Raw genomic sequence first — 14,229 nt, 5'->3', positions numbered from 1 at the left:
TATGAAAAAGCATAGAGAAAAGTAGGAAAAAAGATTTACTCGTATGTTTAATTTGTAATTAGCGACGCTGCAGATTTATCCGTAAATGGTGCGAAATTACTGTTACACAGCGTGAATAACCGTATAATGTTAGTAGGATAAAGCTTAAGGCGAACCAAGAACGAAGCATCTAAGAAGCATTTAAAAATATAGACAATTTTAAATCAGAATTTTGCATCACCTTATTTACGTACTATCAAATCACAACGCTAAAAATATATATATATATATATATATAGTAAATATCGTTTAATTAAAACTCCAACTTTTCCTACGACGAGTCGTGTGTTGTAATCGAATAAATTAGCTTGAACTGGTTTGATCTCGCAATCACGATTAAATGGTATTTTTTCGAAGTATGAAAAAAGACATTACCAAGGTAAATCAATTTGTTGTTCCTCTTGAAAAAAACTTTGCTCTTCTCCAAATGAAAATCAGCAATGAATCACGTTGTCACTTGACACACAAATACATTTAGATAATTCGCATCGTTGTTACGTTCGTGTTTCGCGGTAGCCGGCTTTCTTTATGGTGCAACAGGTGTCTCTTGCGGTCCTTGCGACCGCGCACCAGTTCGAGAGCCAATTCCCTACTAAAAATGAATGTTGCGCGCTGACTGGCACTCAAAGAATGATACGGTTCTGTTCTGGCTATGTTCACGATGCCGGCGCTACCGTGCCACGGTACATCCCACCACTTACCTCGTTTGTGTCCAAGTTTACTCTACGAAAGCATAAATCAGTCGAAAATCAGTTGCAACAGTGTTCGTTGATCGAACGAAAAATATTTGACTGCGTACCAAGATATGAGTTCCTCTACTTCCACGGATTACAGCATACACGGGAAACCATGCAGTATCGGATTGGATCATTTCGAATACACGCGAGTTTGTGAGTAATTCTACGACGTGATACCGTTTGACAGCTTTGTGTGGTTACTTTATTACTTTGCACGATTGCGACGTAACATCATCGAAAATATATCTCTATTTAAATTTGTATATCAATTTGAACGTAACCTCTTAATACGCCACTTCAGTAACTATATATCAGACGATTAAGTAGATCAGTTTCTGTTATATATCGATATATTATTAGCTTTGATAATTTCGGATTTGCGAACATCGTATTTATTTATATAGAGGCATAATTCTAATATAAGCAATTTGCGGATCAGCTTGTGGAGGGGGAACCGAAATTAAATTCCGTGCCGCCATTTCGAGGCAGCGAGCACGCCATCTGTTGAGGGGTTTTCTCATTATCTAGCAAAAATATTGACTGTCACCGGACTAGACCTCGATCGATCTCTCGCATTCGAGTTATCGCGCACCTGCAGTTATGGTGTAAATTGATAAGTTGTGTGCAAATTCCTATATCATTTTTCGTTAAATAAATACAACATTATCAATCTTAAAACTTGTATTCTGGTTAATTAGCAACGAGATAGTGATTCATGTGATCGTCGTCATTCAATCGCGCCTGCATCAAAGAATGCAGATTTGTTACAAACCATACGTTATCGGCGATTTATGCCGGCATACTACAAGGAAATATATCATACGACAGAATACATTCACCGGTATCGAGGTTAACCAAATTTCACCGCTGTCAGAATCTTATCGAGTAAGTAAATCTTTAAAATTATTTTATATGCTAAGTGATATATTTTAATTGTATGACCGACTACGATAATTACAATATTATTAGAAAATACATTTAGTAATTTTAATCATATTCTCACCGAAATTATTCGTTTATTACAATTTATATGTTATTCTTTCCAATAATTTCTTCTACCTGAAACCTAACCTCACAAAATTATCAATTTTTTGTGCATTATAATATAACAAAAAATTATTATTGTAGTAGATCATAGTTAATACTGTAATAGGATAAATTTTACTTTTCATTAAATTATTTTTCATATTCAGATTTCATTTATTTACGTCATTTATTCTACTTATCTTTGCTTCTTTTACCTTATGTTTATTCATCAAACCATTGACATGCTATTTCATTCATAAGACGTTAAGTAGAACGTTCTGTTACATTGTTGAAGGCAACTAAATAAATACATGAATTTTCATCCTTACATAATACGTAATATAATCTTTGTCTTTTTCGTGTTTCTATTCATCTTTTTTTTTTTATCTGAAAATGCACTGAGCGGAAAATTAGTCTTAAAGGAAGTCATACCTTTGAATTACGTAAGAAATTCGTGTCTAAGAACATACGATTAAATGTAGAAAATTGAGTCAAGGTTTTTCGCGGAAACGAAGCCATGTATACACGTTTATGTTTATACCTTAAAGCCAATGACCTGAAACACTTCTTACTGTTCGTTTAAAAAAAAAAAAAAAAAAAACATTCTCTTTCTCTTGATATCCTTAATGCTAGAAAAAAGAAAAACGAACTTTTATACGATCTTCGTATATTTTTCAGGTTTAAATATTTTAATTCGTACATATTATTTTGTTAAACAGTACTTACTAATTTATGCGCGTTAATGTTATTGCATATTTATAATAAATTGCGTTTATAAACCCGTAATAAACGGATTTGATGTACTGTCATTTTGTAATAAACGTAAAAAGTCAACGACCTGTAATGAAATTATATAATGTTCGTTATATTCGTATATAATGAAACTGTATAATATTATAGAATTTTTTACACGTAAAACATAATTTCGGAGAATCTATATTTTGGGCGACACTGGGCCAGGGAAAATATAGAAAGGTAAGAAAATCAAGTTTCTAAAGTACCCTTCTCTCGACCTCACTCCAACAGGACACTCCATGCCGTGCTGGTGGCTGGTCAAGTATGTACAACAAAACCTAATGACATCGGATTCCTTCTTTCCGTTACTCTCGTTAGGCTTCTTTGTTCCTCCATGTCTTTCCGTGTTCGTCCATCTGCATACGAAAAGGCGTGTTCATGTTTGATTCTCGCTTTGAGTGGGGAACACGTTCTCGTTTAAACTGATGACAATAAATATAATTTATTGAAGCGATTCAGTGCTACAGTGATACCAGTGCCGACTAACGTATGCAATCTGTTTTCATCCATATATTATTTTCATCCGTTAACAATTATAAATCCATATTTCATTTTCACTATTGTAGAAATCATAATTAATCATTGTAATATAATCTAACTGTAATCATAATTATAGAAACAGAAGCTACTAACACGATGAGAATAAATTTATAGCATTGCATATCTAGCTTAGTCTCGTTTACCGATATCATGATAAAGTTGAATCGCGGGTAGTGACGATAACAAAAAAAAAATACTGCTTCACGCTCGAGGAAGAATACAGACGGTTTTTTTTGCATTTGTAAGTGATTTCTGGTAAGAAGTTCTGAAAAACTATTAATGGTATAAATATTTGGAATCCGTAGATTATATTATATACTGATTATTACTATGGAAACTCGACGACGAGCTGAACATAATTTTAGTAAGTAATTCGTGAATTGACAATTTATTTTTTTACTTTTATGCATTGTATAAGATTAGACACGGTGTGTTTTTACACTTCTGGAATTTTTTTTTTCTTTAGCCCTATGTATTTAAGTATCGAATAACTTCAATATTAGAACTTGTTTTAATTCGATGTTACGATTAGAATAAATAATAGAATTTATTTAACTAAAACTCGAGTGGAATTTTTAATCGCTTGTTTGAAGATGGAAAGATGAAAAATGAAGATGAAGATGAAGAAGAAAGATAACCGTTATAAAAATTTTTCCTGTTATTTTTCTTCGTCTCAGCGTTGACAAAATATTATATTGCTTGCTGCTGTTTGATACATTTTTCATTTAACAAATTGTTTACGTTACTAATCACATATTTGCTTTAAATTATTGGTGACTATTAATGCTTATGTTAATTTCTATTCTGACCTGAAGTGAATGAATATTATTATTGACAATAGCTTCCTTGTTCCATAATTTCATTATATTGCATTATAGCATAATTTTCTTTTGTAATTTATTTTTATATATAATTTTCCTATTTTATTACACTTCGGTATCACATGTTACGTATTCGTTATCGTGTACTTTCTTTATATACCATTATATCACAATTTCTTGTTTCACTACGATATAAAATTCTTTTAAAAAAATTGAAACGTAAAGTTATTCAGATCCTGTTTGCGCCATTCTAATATCTCGTAAAACAAACTGGTACACAAAACAACATAAATTCGACGATTCCCAGATAATAACAGGATACCACGAATAGGCTATTGTGAACATGCGAACTCTGGTTATAAGAACTTCCGACATTATGGATTCTTTTAATCTCAGCAGCACAAATAAAGAATCGGTCCGTGGTACCATTGAGAGTTTATAGAAATTCTGTAACGGATAGGCGACTTGCAAACAAGTGATGCTATTAATTAAAATTCTAGGCCAATCATGTTCCGAGATGATGCACGTTACAACTCGATGTAGTTTATTACGATTAATCTTTACGCGTACCACATTGTCGACTAATTAACTCTTTTAACTATGGTATGGAAACATTTCGCTCTTGCGAAATATCTTGTCTCATTTGTCTTAATTAATTCTTAATTGATACGCATTTTTATTATAGGTTTCATAAGCAATCGAGTTTATCTTCTCCTATGGTGTAAATGTGAGTAATTTGTTCGAAAAATCTTACGATTGCTAGAATTAATTAAATCAATTTTATGTGTATATAACGTCTAAAATATTTTTCCGTATTATTACCAAAATGCTTAAAACGAATCTAGATCGTATTTTAGACTTAAGGTATTCCTGAGGTAATCAATCTTTCAGTTGAAACGGCTTTAAATTACGATAAGTTAAACTTGCTTTCCTAGCAGTCTGTTTTAAATCAAAGAAGTAGAACCTTTGCTACAGTTAGAATATCTGCAAATAATAGATACTCAATAAAATAATTGAAAATAATACCGGTAGTAAATATTATAATAAATCATCAATTATTTACTAAATAGCGGTATAAAAAAAATTACCTGTTAATGCGATGTAAAATTCACGAGAATTACTAAAGAAAATACCATTTTCTTTGAGCGAATCACATTTGTTTACGACTAGTGATCTCCCAACACATGACCAGGTTCCTAATACCGGTTAAAGCGAGGCCGCAAAATAACTGAACGGTTTCCTCAAAGTGAATTTTCACCGTAGGGATCAGGTTTTAAATAGACCAGTCAGTAGCAATGCAGCAAGTAGGCTAGGGGTGCCCTGACCATGACTGCGAACGACGCGTTTCTTCTCGATGGAAATGGCTATGTCCTGGATACTTGCCACGAGGAAAAGCCCATAAGTAAAATTATCTACCAACCAGGACCATTTCGCATCCCGGTTGAAAATTCTTGCACATCTGTAATTTCAACGTGAGTCTTGTATTTCGTACCGAAGCTTTGTCAAATTTCTCCATTACGAGTTATTTTCCTACTGTAATTTACAATCATTGTTAGTACGTCTTTTTATTATCAATTTTATGAATCTCGATAGTTACTAAATTAAAGGTACCAAAATTACTTACGACCGGTTAACAAAACGACACGTATATTTTAGCAGTGGAATGCTAGTTTATATCCTCGTTCTTTGATGTACACGTGCAATGTAAACAAAGCTCGACCGTTATTGCTGCAAGATTGGACTCGATTTTTTCGATTTAACCTTTGAATCGAGTGTATACGACAGATCTTGTAATACCTTCATAAAAGAGTGTATTTAAAGTTGCGTTTAAATGAAATATCTTTGAAGTTTAAGATTGAAAAGAAAGAAAATAAGAACGAGTGGCTCGAATTTATATTGCTGAATTGTAAATTCAGTTGATCTGACTTACCTACAGATGGCTGAAGTGATTCGGCGATCGTCGGCTCGTTTCGACGTTAGTCGTTAACATTCGTTGATGCCATGTCGCGGCGTTCTTATTCAGTACACTGATGCCTTTCGCCGATGTCATTTGGTTATGTACGAGGTTTTTCATTATCCTAATGTTAGATTAAATACTGGTTTATTTTTTCTATAAGTGTTTTTTTACCCGGTCCTACCTGTTCATTTCTTTATAGTTTGTGAAAAGTGCAAACGTTGATCTCCATGAATTCGCGCGTTGAACCACACACTCCTCCAAACGCCCCCAAAATGGTAAATACAATTGCACATTTACAATTGATTCATATATCTTTATTTTCTTAAAATACTGAATAATAATTAATCAGGCTAATCGGTTTTTAAATCACATCTACACGTTTTTTCCTCTTTTTCTTTGCAACTTAATTTATAATCTAATCTGTATTAAGAATTTACTGTCAATTTTATCCAATTTTTTATATCTTATGTCGTAATAGTTCTTATATTACGTATTCACAGTTATGTTATATTTATACGGGACATTTTTACTTTACTAATATCCGTTTTATATTGTAAACAATAATTCAACAGGAAGAGAAAAAGTTTTTTTTTTTTTCTTTTAGTATTCATAGCTCATACGAACGTGCTGTCGCAAAGTTCCCGGGTATTTGTTAGCCTCGTGCATAATAGAGCGATGTATCTGTTGAATATACCAAACAAAGCTAATCATTTCTTACCGACGATGACAATCATTGTTTCTCGGCTGTTTTAATCGCAATTTAATTTCGTACACGAGCCGTAAGAGCAAGCTCTCTACGCATTCTACAGTCCCTGTATTTTTAGTGATATTGGCACGTATCTCTGAACTATATTAGTTGCAACATACCCAATGGCAAAGTAGATAATTTGTTATGGTTATTTTCTTTTTCTTCTTCGTTTATAAAAAGAGGCCAATAGATATATATAAAATCCAATTTCGAATTAGTTGTAGAAAAATTCGATCAAAAGAGCGTCTTTCTTTTATTTTTAGCTTAGTGTAATTGGTATGCGTTTGATTTCTATACTGTTCTTGAAACATAATTACATGGAATAAGCGACTGGAATAATATTGAACGAAAATTTTTATATTCATTTTTACTTCGTTACTCCGAACATATACATAGCCTATCTAATGTATTCTTTTATCAGATGCAATTTGCGTCTTCCTTGGAAAATTGGTTTTTAATTGCCGTTTTATATCGTACTCCTACGTATCAGTAAAATAACAGTTACCGACGATTAATTATCGCGATACTATATTTTCCAGTCGGATATAACACGGTTCAAATATTATTGCAATACTTCGTCGAGGAAATTATCTTTTAATATTCATGAACTGGAACATTCTTAGAATTTGCTCTCTGCGTGTTTATATTTCGGGAGCAAAAAAAAAAGTGTTTCGAAGAGAATCTCTTCGCTGAATGTTTATCTCGTACTAGCCTTCGACGATTTTTTTTTCTCGAATCAAGGCCGAATTAGCAGGAATAGTTATGCGAAAAAACTAGCTTGAGATGCAAATTATTATCGCGCTGTGAAACTCTTTTTTGTTAATTCTAATTTACACGTTTCGTCGAATACAAACGCAACGAAATACGATTAATCGACATCTAGATTCGAGTACTAATAGATACCGATTTTCAATAAAAATATCGATAATAGATAGCGCTGATAGATAATCCTCCTTTCACTCTTTATTTTCGATGTATAATTTTAACTTCGACTATTTTTATCTCGATCGTTATTTATCTCTTCGTCTGCCTAGACATTTTTAACCGTAATATCGCCAATAATATCACCGAGTTCGATAACCCATCTTAGCAGAGATACAAACTACAGAATCGTTTTAACGAAAGGAAGATTGTTTCCATTGAGCTTCCACGTGGCGTTTCGAGTGAAAAAGATCGCGGGAAACGTATCATTTATATAATGGCGCGTAAATGAAAGGGAACATTGTGCGTGCAGCGCATCCATTATTCGATTACTATCAACGAGCATAGAATGATATTCAGAACGCTAAAAATAAAATCTCGTATTTTCTTTATCACTCTTTTTTCCTTTTTTTTTTCTATTTTCCTGTATTTACATGTATCACGTGCATTGTATTTTATGTACAGACCGATTTGAACCTGAACAAAAAGTTTCTTCCATTGAAGTCTTTATTGACTGATTATCCGCGAAGGCTACGGATGATATGTCTGATGGAATTTAATATATAAATAGATACATCTGTAATAGTAAATATTCGAATAAAAATTAAGAAGATTGAATTATGAAACTCGAGTTAAGAAACACATTGATCGAAAATAATTTCTTTATATATTTCCTTCCTTTGAAAACGTGCCATTAACTAGCTCGATCCATTAATAATGCTTAACGCTAAATCTACTACGGTCTAAATAGTCTAAATTACAAATTTTTCATTTAATACGAGTATTATAAATTTTCCAATATCTTCAATTGTTCCATTTTCTTTGAAGTTTCCCTTCTTTCACATTTTCCATCTATCGGTCATTCGACCGGTGTTAACGTGGAATACATCCAAGTAAAGATGAAACGATCAACACGATTTCTCACCAGGCTCGTACGAATGAACTTGATACCGGAATATTACCAATTTTCTTAGCTGGAGTAAAAAATTTGTACAACGCCGCAGCTTCTCGTAACTAAGTCACAGTGCAACGGGTTAACACGCGCAAATGTTCGAAGCTATACTTTCTGTTCGTGCGGCAAAAAATTCGTTTGTTTATAACTTATATAATACGACGAAAGACACATACTGACACATACGCTGTCACGGTCTCACATGTAGGTAAACATCGGCGTAACGGTACCCGCGAGTCTTTCGCGAATATCACGGAAACAAAGGATCGTGCAAGAATACATGTATAAGGGAAAGAAATATCTCGAAATCATATATATATATATATATATATAATATTTCACCATCGTTGAAATCGGTGAGGTAAAACACTAATCTTAATAATTATCTCTAGAGAAACCATATTCGATAGATTCTGGTTCGAGAGTTCACGAGAGAGTTGCCGTAATAAAACGTGTTTTCTTTCTGTCACAGCGTTTGTCAGAGCTACGAAAGAATCTTGCCTGATGTCCAAATGGTCGACGAGTACTGGACACAATTCAGTGTTTTGCGCGGAGGACGGACCGGTACTCCCCTCCTCGCATTTACCGATTCACGTACACGTGGCCAGCACACATCTGCGCAACGCTAACGGCCACTGCTTCCATAAGCGGTTCCACGACTGTCAGGTCGGTAATTCTCCCCTTGCCTCTTTATAATCTTACAGCTTGTTTCCTTTTTATCTCTTTGCGTGTCACGCTAAATGTTATACCATTGTCTCGTTGTCTTTTCACGTTACGCATATACGTTCATGTACGATACAACGCTTCTCCCAGCGGTGATTAGTCCCTTTATTTATATTTTCATTTACCGAGATGATACTCGATGGTGTGCATGCTTTGTCGTCTTCTTGTCTCTTACTTGATACCGTGTATAAATAAAACCGTTGAATCTTATCGCTGAAACGTAAATATTGATACTCCCCTGTTATACACCGTCCAAGACACTTTGTATATTTTGCACAATTTGTCCCGTGTAACACGGAAGTAACTTGTACATCGTTGGAATTTGTATTGGTTAATAATTTAATGATAATATTAAATTTAGAATTTAATTTAATTTAATTAAATTTTGCTTCTGTTTGTGAATAGCGTTGATGTTACACGTGATACGTAAACATTTAATATGCAAGATTAACGAGCTTGATTTATAAATTTCTACCGTTTGGAAACTGTTAGATTAGGCTACATTGAAATAAGAATAAATTCATGAAATATTCGCTGAGATATTGTATATCGGCGTTTATTTAAGCGCGATGCATTTGCGGTTTGCTTTTGTCTGATAAATCATGGAAATTGTAAAATAAAGTATAAATTGACATTCGTAATTATCGTCGATGATCGTTACCCAGAAGAAACATGTATGACACTGGTCGACGAAAAACAGGAAATTTGATGTTCTCTAACTTTCACAGAACTCTTAAGTATGCCGATAAAATCAATCGGAATTCCTTAAATTACACTACTATTATTACTTCTAGTAATAATAGAAACTGATATCCAATATTTATATCAACAGAGTAAACGGCGCGGAATAAATATCATGCGCTCATACGGGCACACACACACGCACACACGTACACTAAATAGATATAATATATTGCGCATAAGTCAGTGTTCATAAGAATTAATTTATTCCGCATGCTATTCATAAGGTTAACTGTAATCTAAAATAATAACTTCGTTTTATTTATTTAAATGTAATAAGGATTATATAGTTAGTTAAAAAATATTTTCTCTTTCCTTCTTCAAGTTTAATTTATTACAAATGAAAAATTCGTTTCCATAAGAATTCCTCGATATTTACGTTATCGATTATTGAGAAAATTTTCTTACATTTTCGTTGATTTATTAAGTAATATGGTACTTGTCTGTGCTGTTCTACGCTTGCCAGATTTCCCGCAGACTCATCAATCTATCAATAGTTGACTTTTTTTTCTTACGTTGTGCCTAAGTTTTTCATTAATTTTTCTTGTTATTTGTTTCGTTCAGCACCCGTTGGTTTTTTGTCCTACACGGGACTTTTGGCAAGTTCTCCCGTTGGCACCGACGTTGCCATCTACTTTCGGTACGTCTTTCTTCTTACGTGCTTGTATAGTTGAGCGCCAATTATCCGAACGCTGGATGTGCAATTATCTCTGGATTATGTCTGGATGTGTAATTTTTTCCGTGTTTTTACAATAAGTTTCACAAAGTGTCCATACAGACATTTCTTACAAATTTTGAAATGCTGCCTGAAATACAGTATTTTGAAATAACATTTCAGAACAATATATATAGTTAGGATACTTGCGTGTAAATTGCTATCGTGATTAAAATTTAAAAATAATTCACTCTAACATAGATTGTTTAAAATCTAAATATTTGCTCGAACGTTATTAAAAAATTTTTGTAAATATCACATTAATATTTTATATGACAATTTCAGTTAAGCGTATAAAATGTTTAAACTTCATCGATTTCGATATTTTTCCTACGAAAATTAGTAAGTCCAATAGTAATGCAATATGTATGAGTATTTTAGTGTTTTTCATTGTATCTTAGTATTCGTTATTTGTATTATTTATCTACCCTGATTTATGATCGTGTTACAAAATTATTTTGTAGATTAATGTAGTAATATTGCATTGGTTGATAATGTAAATAAGCGAAGTCTCAATTGAATCGTGTAATTGGTCATTGTGCTTGCACAAGGGGCTTGTGGCATTGTCACAAGTGTTAGTGTATCATTCTCAATTAAACATCATATACAACCAATCGTTTCCATTCATTTATACGTTATAAATTTCGCATTTATAATTCCTCTGTATTGTTTTTCTTTCTTTCTTTTTTCAACTAGTCAAAGATGTCACAGTCGGGGGATGGCCTTCACACACCGGGTTATCTCTCTTGGAGAAAACTGCAGCTCAGCCGAGCGAAACTTAAAGCATCAAGTAAAACGTCTGCCCTACTTTCTGGTTTCGCCATGGTACATAGTTTGGAATACTTGTAAAATATATAACTTGCCATAGTAACAATAACAATGTTTAAAACAATATTGTTCCTACGAAATTTCTTCTATAGTATCAGTAATTCGTGTTCTATTCTTAAAAATTGTTAATTCAAGTAAATTCACATTGTATTCTACAATGGTAACCGAAACAAAGTAGAAGTATTCTAGGCTATAATTTGTCCAAAATCAATTGATCTCTCAAGGCCAAGAAGAAACATAATCGCATCATATCATATGGATAGTCACTCGTTATTTTATTTTTTATTTATTGCATCCTAATATTAATAGTATTTCTTGAAATGTAACTACAATAGAATCATCAGTCCTTACTTTTAGATTTATATAGCTTAGAATATATCTATCTTAGTATTAATAGCCATACTAGAATTTAATTATACTAATTATTAATGAGAAAAATTCTCTCTACAAACATCGTATAAAATTATTTAAAAAAGAAACAAATTATATATAACCGTAAAAGGTAATTAATTACTTTAGGTGATTAATTTATTTGCATAGATTACAATTACTGCTATTAAATATCATATATTAATATATATTAATAAATACGTTTTCTGTCATAGGTAGCCATGGTGGAAGTACAATTAAACTCCGATACAAAAGTACCTAAAGAAATGTTAATCGCCTTTGCTGTGTGTACTACATTGCTAGTCGCAGTTCACATGTTAGCCCTAATGATTTCAACGTGTATTTTACCGAATATAGAAGCTGTTTGTAATTTGCATAGCATAAGCTTAGTACACGAATCGCCACACGAACGTTTACACTGGTACATTGAAGTGGCGTGGGCGTTTTCCACTCTGTTAGGACTTTTATTGTTCCTATTGGAAATTGCTATACTTTGTTGGGTGAAGTTTTACGACTTTTCAAAAGTCGCCGCTTGGTCCGCTTGTATCGTATTGATACCAGTACTAATAATCTTCCTTGCGTTTGCAATACATTTTTATCGAAGCTTAGTGGCTCACAAATACGAAGTCACAGTGTCTGGTATAAGGGAACTAGAGTTACTTAAGGAACAAATAGAATCAACCGATGTTGAAGGTAGGAATGGTGTAAATTTGCTACAAACCGCTGGTATGACACATGTAGTCTGAACACAATAAAGTACGATTCACGATCTGTATTACTTCTAAAATGTGATAACCTTTAATGGTGGTGGTGGTGAATCTCTGATGATCTGCTCAGATTGCGATATGAAATTTATACACGTTGTATATATTAAAGCAATCCAAACAAAAGATGAAAACAGATTGAGAATATTAAAAAAAGAAAAAAGCTGTAATGAAATTACCAGACTTATTATTCTATATGTACAATCTATGTCATAGATCCCGACTGTAAGTTAATATGGAAGAAGATTTGATCTTTTTTATTCTTTCTAACATATAAAATTATCTATGTGCAATAAATTTGGAAAGGAATGCCTATTTTGTTTAACAAGTGATATGATATATTGTTCTCCATAATTATTCATATCACAAGGGATTTATACACTTATTGAAAACGTTTAATGAAATTGTATGTATAGACATGAAACATTCCCTTTCTTGTATAGCGACTTAACCTATAAAAATAATAATACACGATAAAACCTATCGTATAGTTTATCCTTAACTGTAGCTTTTAAGAAGCAACAGTCGCGAATAAAGGTTATTATTTTTCATGGACAATGCGTGATTACCTCATATAGAATGTACTTATTATCATATTTAAAATGTCTTTCGAGCAGTATTATTAATAATTCTTTCCGTTTCATTCATATATTTGTTACTCACATAATGCATCCTATGCTCAAGTGACATTTTAAGTTTTTTTACGCAAAGGCAAAATAATTTTCTATTTTATTGCCTCTTTCATATTCATCTTTGATCATCAAGTTACTGCCGTCGCTATAAAAGCGATAATTGAACTGTACATAGCTTTTTCTGCGAACAAACGATTTATATGTATATACATATTTCGATAAAGAGATACATGCAAAATTAAAGTACTTTTTCTAAAATAAATATTCTAAAATAAAAGTTCGATATATTTTGTATTTGTTACTTTAAAGCATAAGAATACATATTTATAAAACAAGATTTAAACAAGGACACGTGTTTACGGACACGCATATATTCGCGATTGTACGCTTTGGTATTTTTTTACAAAAACGTTCAGTCGAAATTAATTCATTCGTTCGATTATCTTCAACAATTTTACAAGTATCTTGAGAATTCTCAATATGCATCATCAATTCCATCTACAAATCAGCAAGAATTATAGTAAACGAATAAGAATTACAAAGATAATTCTAGTAATTATTTACTTTTGGAATAGGATATGGGGTTGGACAAAGTGCAGATTGTCGAAAATCAGCATCTGACATGGTACCATTTATAAACAAATCGCTTGTCCAAAAACCGTGTTGCTGTTGACCGGTAACTATGTGATAAAATGTGCCGTAACCATGCTTTTTGCCTTTGAAGAATTCACCCTCATATTTATTACCGTTATCTGTAAAATATCCGAGCGTTTCTGTCAATTTTAATTTCTGTATCGGAAAGCAATATAAGAAACAATGTCTAAGTACATGTTTTGTAAATTAATATCATTGTTCGTTTTCATAAATATTTTTTATTTATATATGAAATATTATTAAGAA

General features: G+C 32.5%; 1 protein-coding gene across 1 annotated transcript; it reads left to right on the top strand.

Annotated features, from left to right (window-relative positions):
- Positions 1-844: 844 nt before the first annotated feature.
- LOC143220333 (calcium release-activated calcium channel protein 1-like) lies at positions 845-12,679 on the top strand. Its single transcript, XM_076445999.1, has 4 exons — positions 845-929; positions 9,009-9,202; positions 11,412-11,540; positions 12,149-12,679. The coding sequence occupies exons 1-4, from the start codon at positions 845-847 to the stop codon at positions 12,677-12,679; spliced, it is 939 nt and encodes a 312-aa protein (XP_076302114.1).
- Positions 12,680-14,229: the final 1,550 nt, after the last annotated feature.

The sequence above is a fragment of the Lasioglossum baleicum genome, unplaced genomic scaffold, assembly GCF_051020765.1.
Source record: "Lasioglossum baleicum unplaced genomic scaffold, iyLasBale1 scaffold0778, whole genome shotgun sequence".
Classification (NCBI taxonomy): domain Eukaryota; kingdom Metazoa; phylum Arthropoda; class Insecta; order Hymenoptera; family Halictidae; genus Lasioglossum; species Lasioglossum baleicum.
This window is presented reverse-complemented; position numbering and strand designations above follow the sequence as displayed.

Excerpts from the sequence above, each read along its gene's own strand:
- LOC143220333 (XM_076445999.1), top strand. The coding sequence starts at position 845 with ATGAGTTCCTCTACTTCCACGGATTACAGCATACACGGGAAACCATGC. Across the intron at positions 930-9,008 it reads TTTCGAATACACGCGAGTTT|CGTTTGTCAGAGCTACGAAA; the intron begins GTGAGTAATTCT and ends TTTCTGTCACAG. Across the intron at positions 11,541-12,148 it reads TACTTTCTGGTTTCGCCATG|GTAGCCATGGTGGAAGTACA; the intron begins GTACATAGTTTG and ends TTTCTGTCATAG.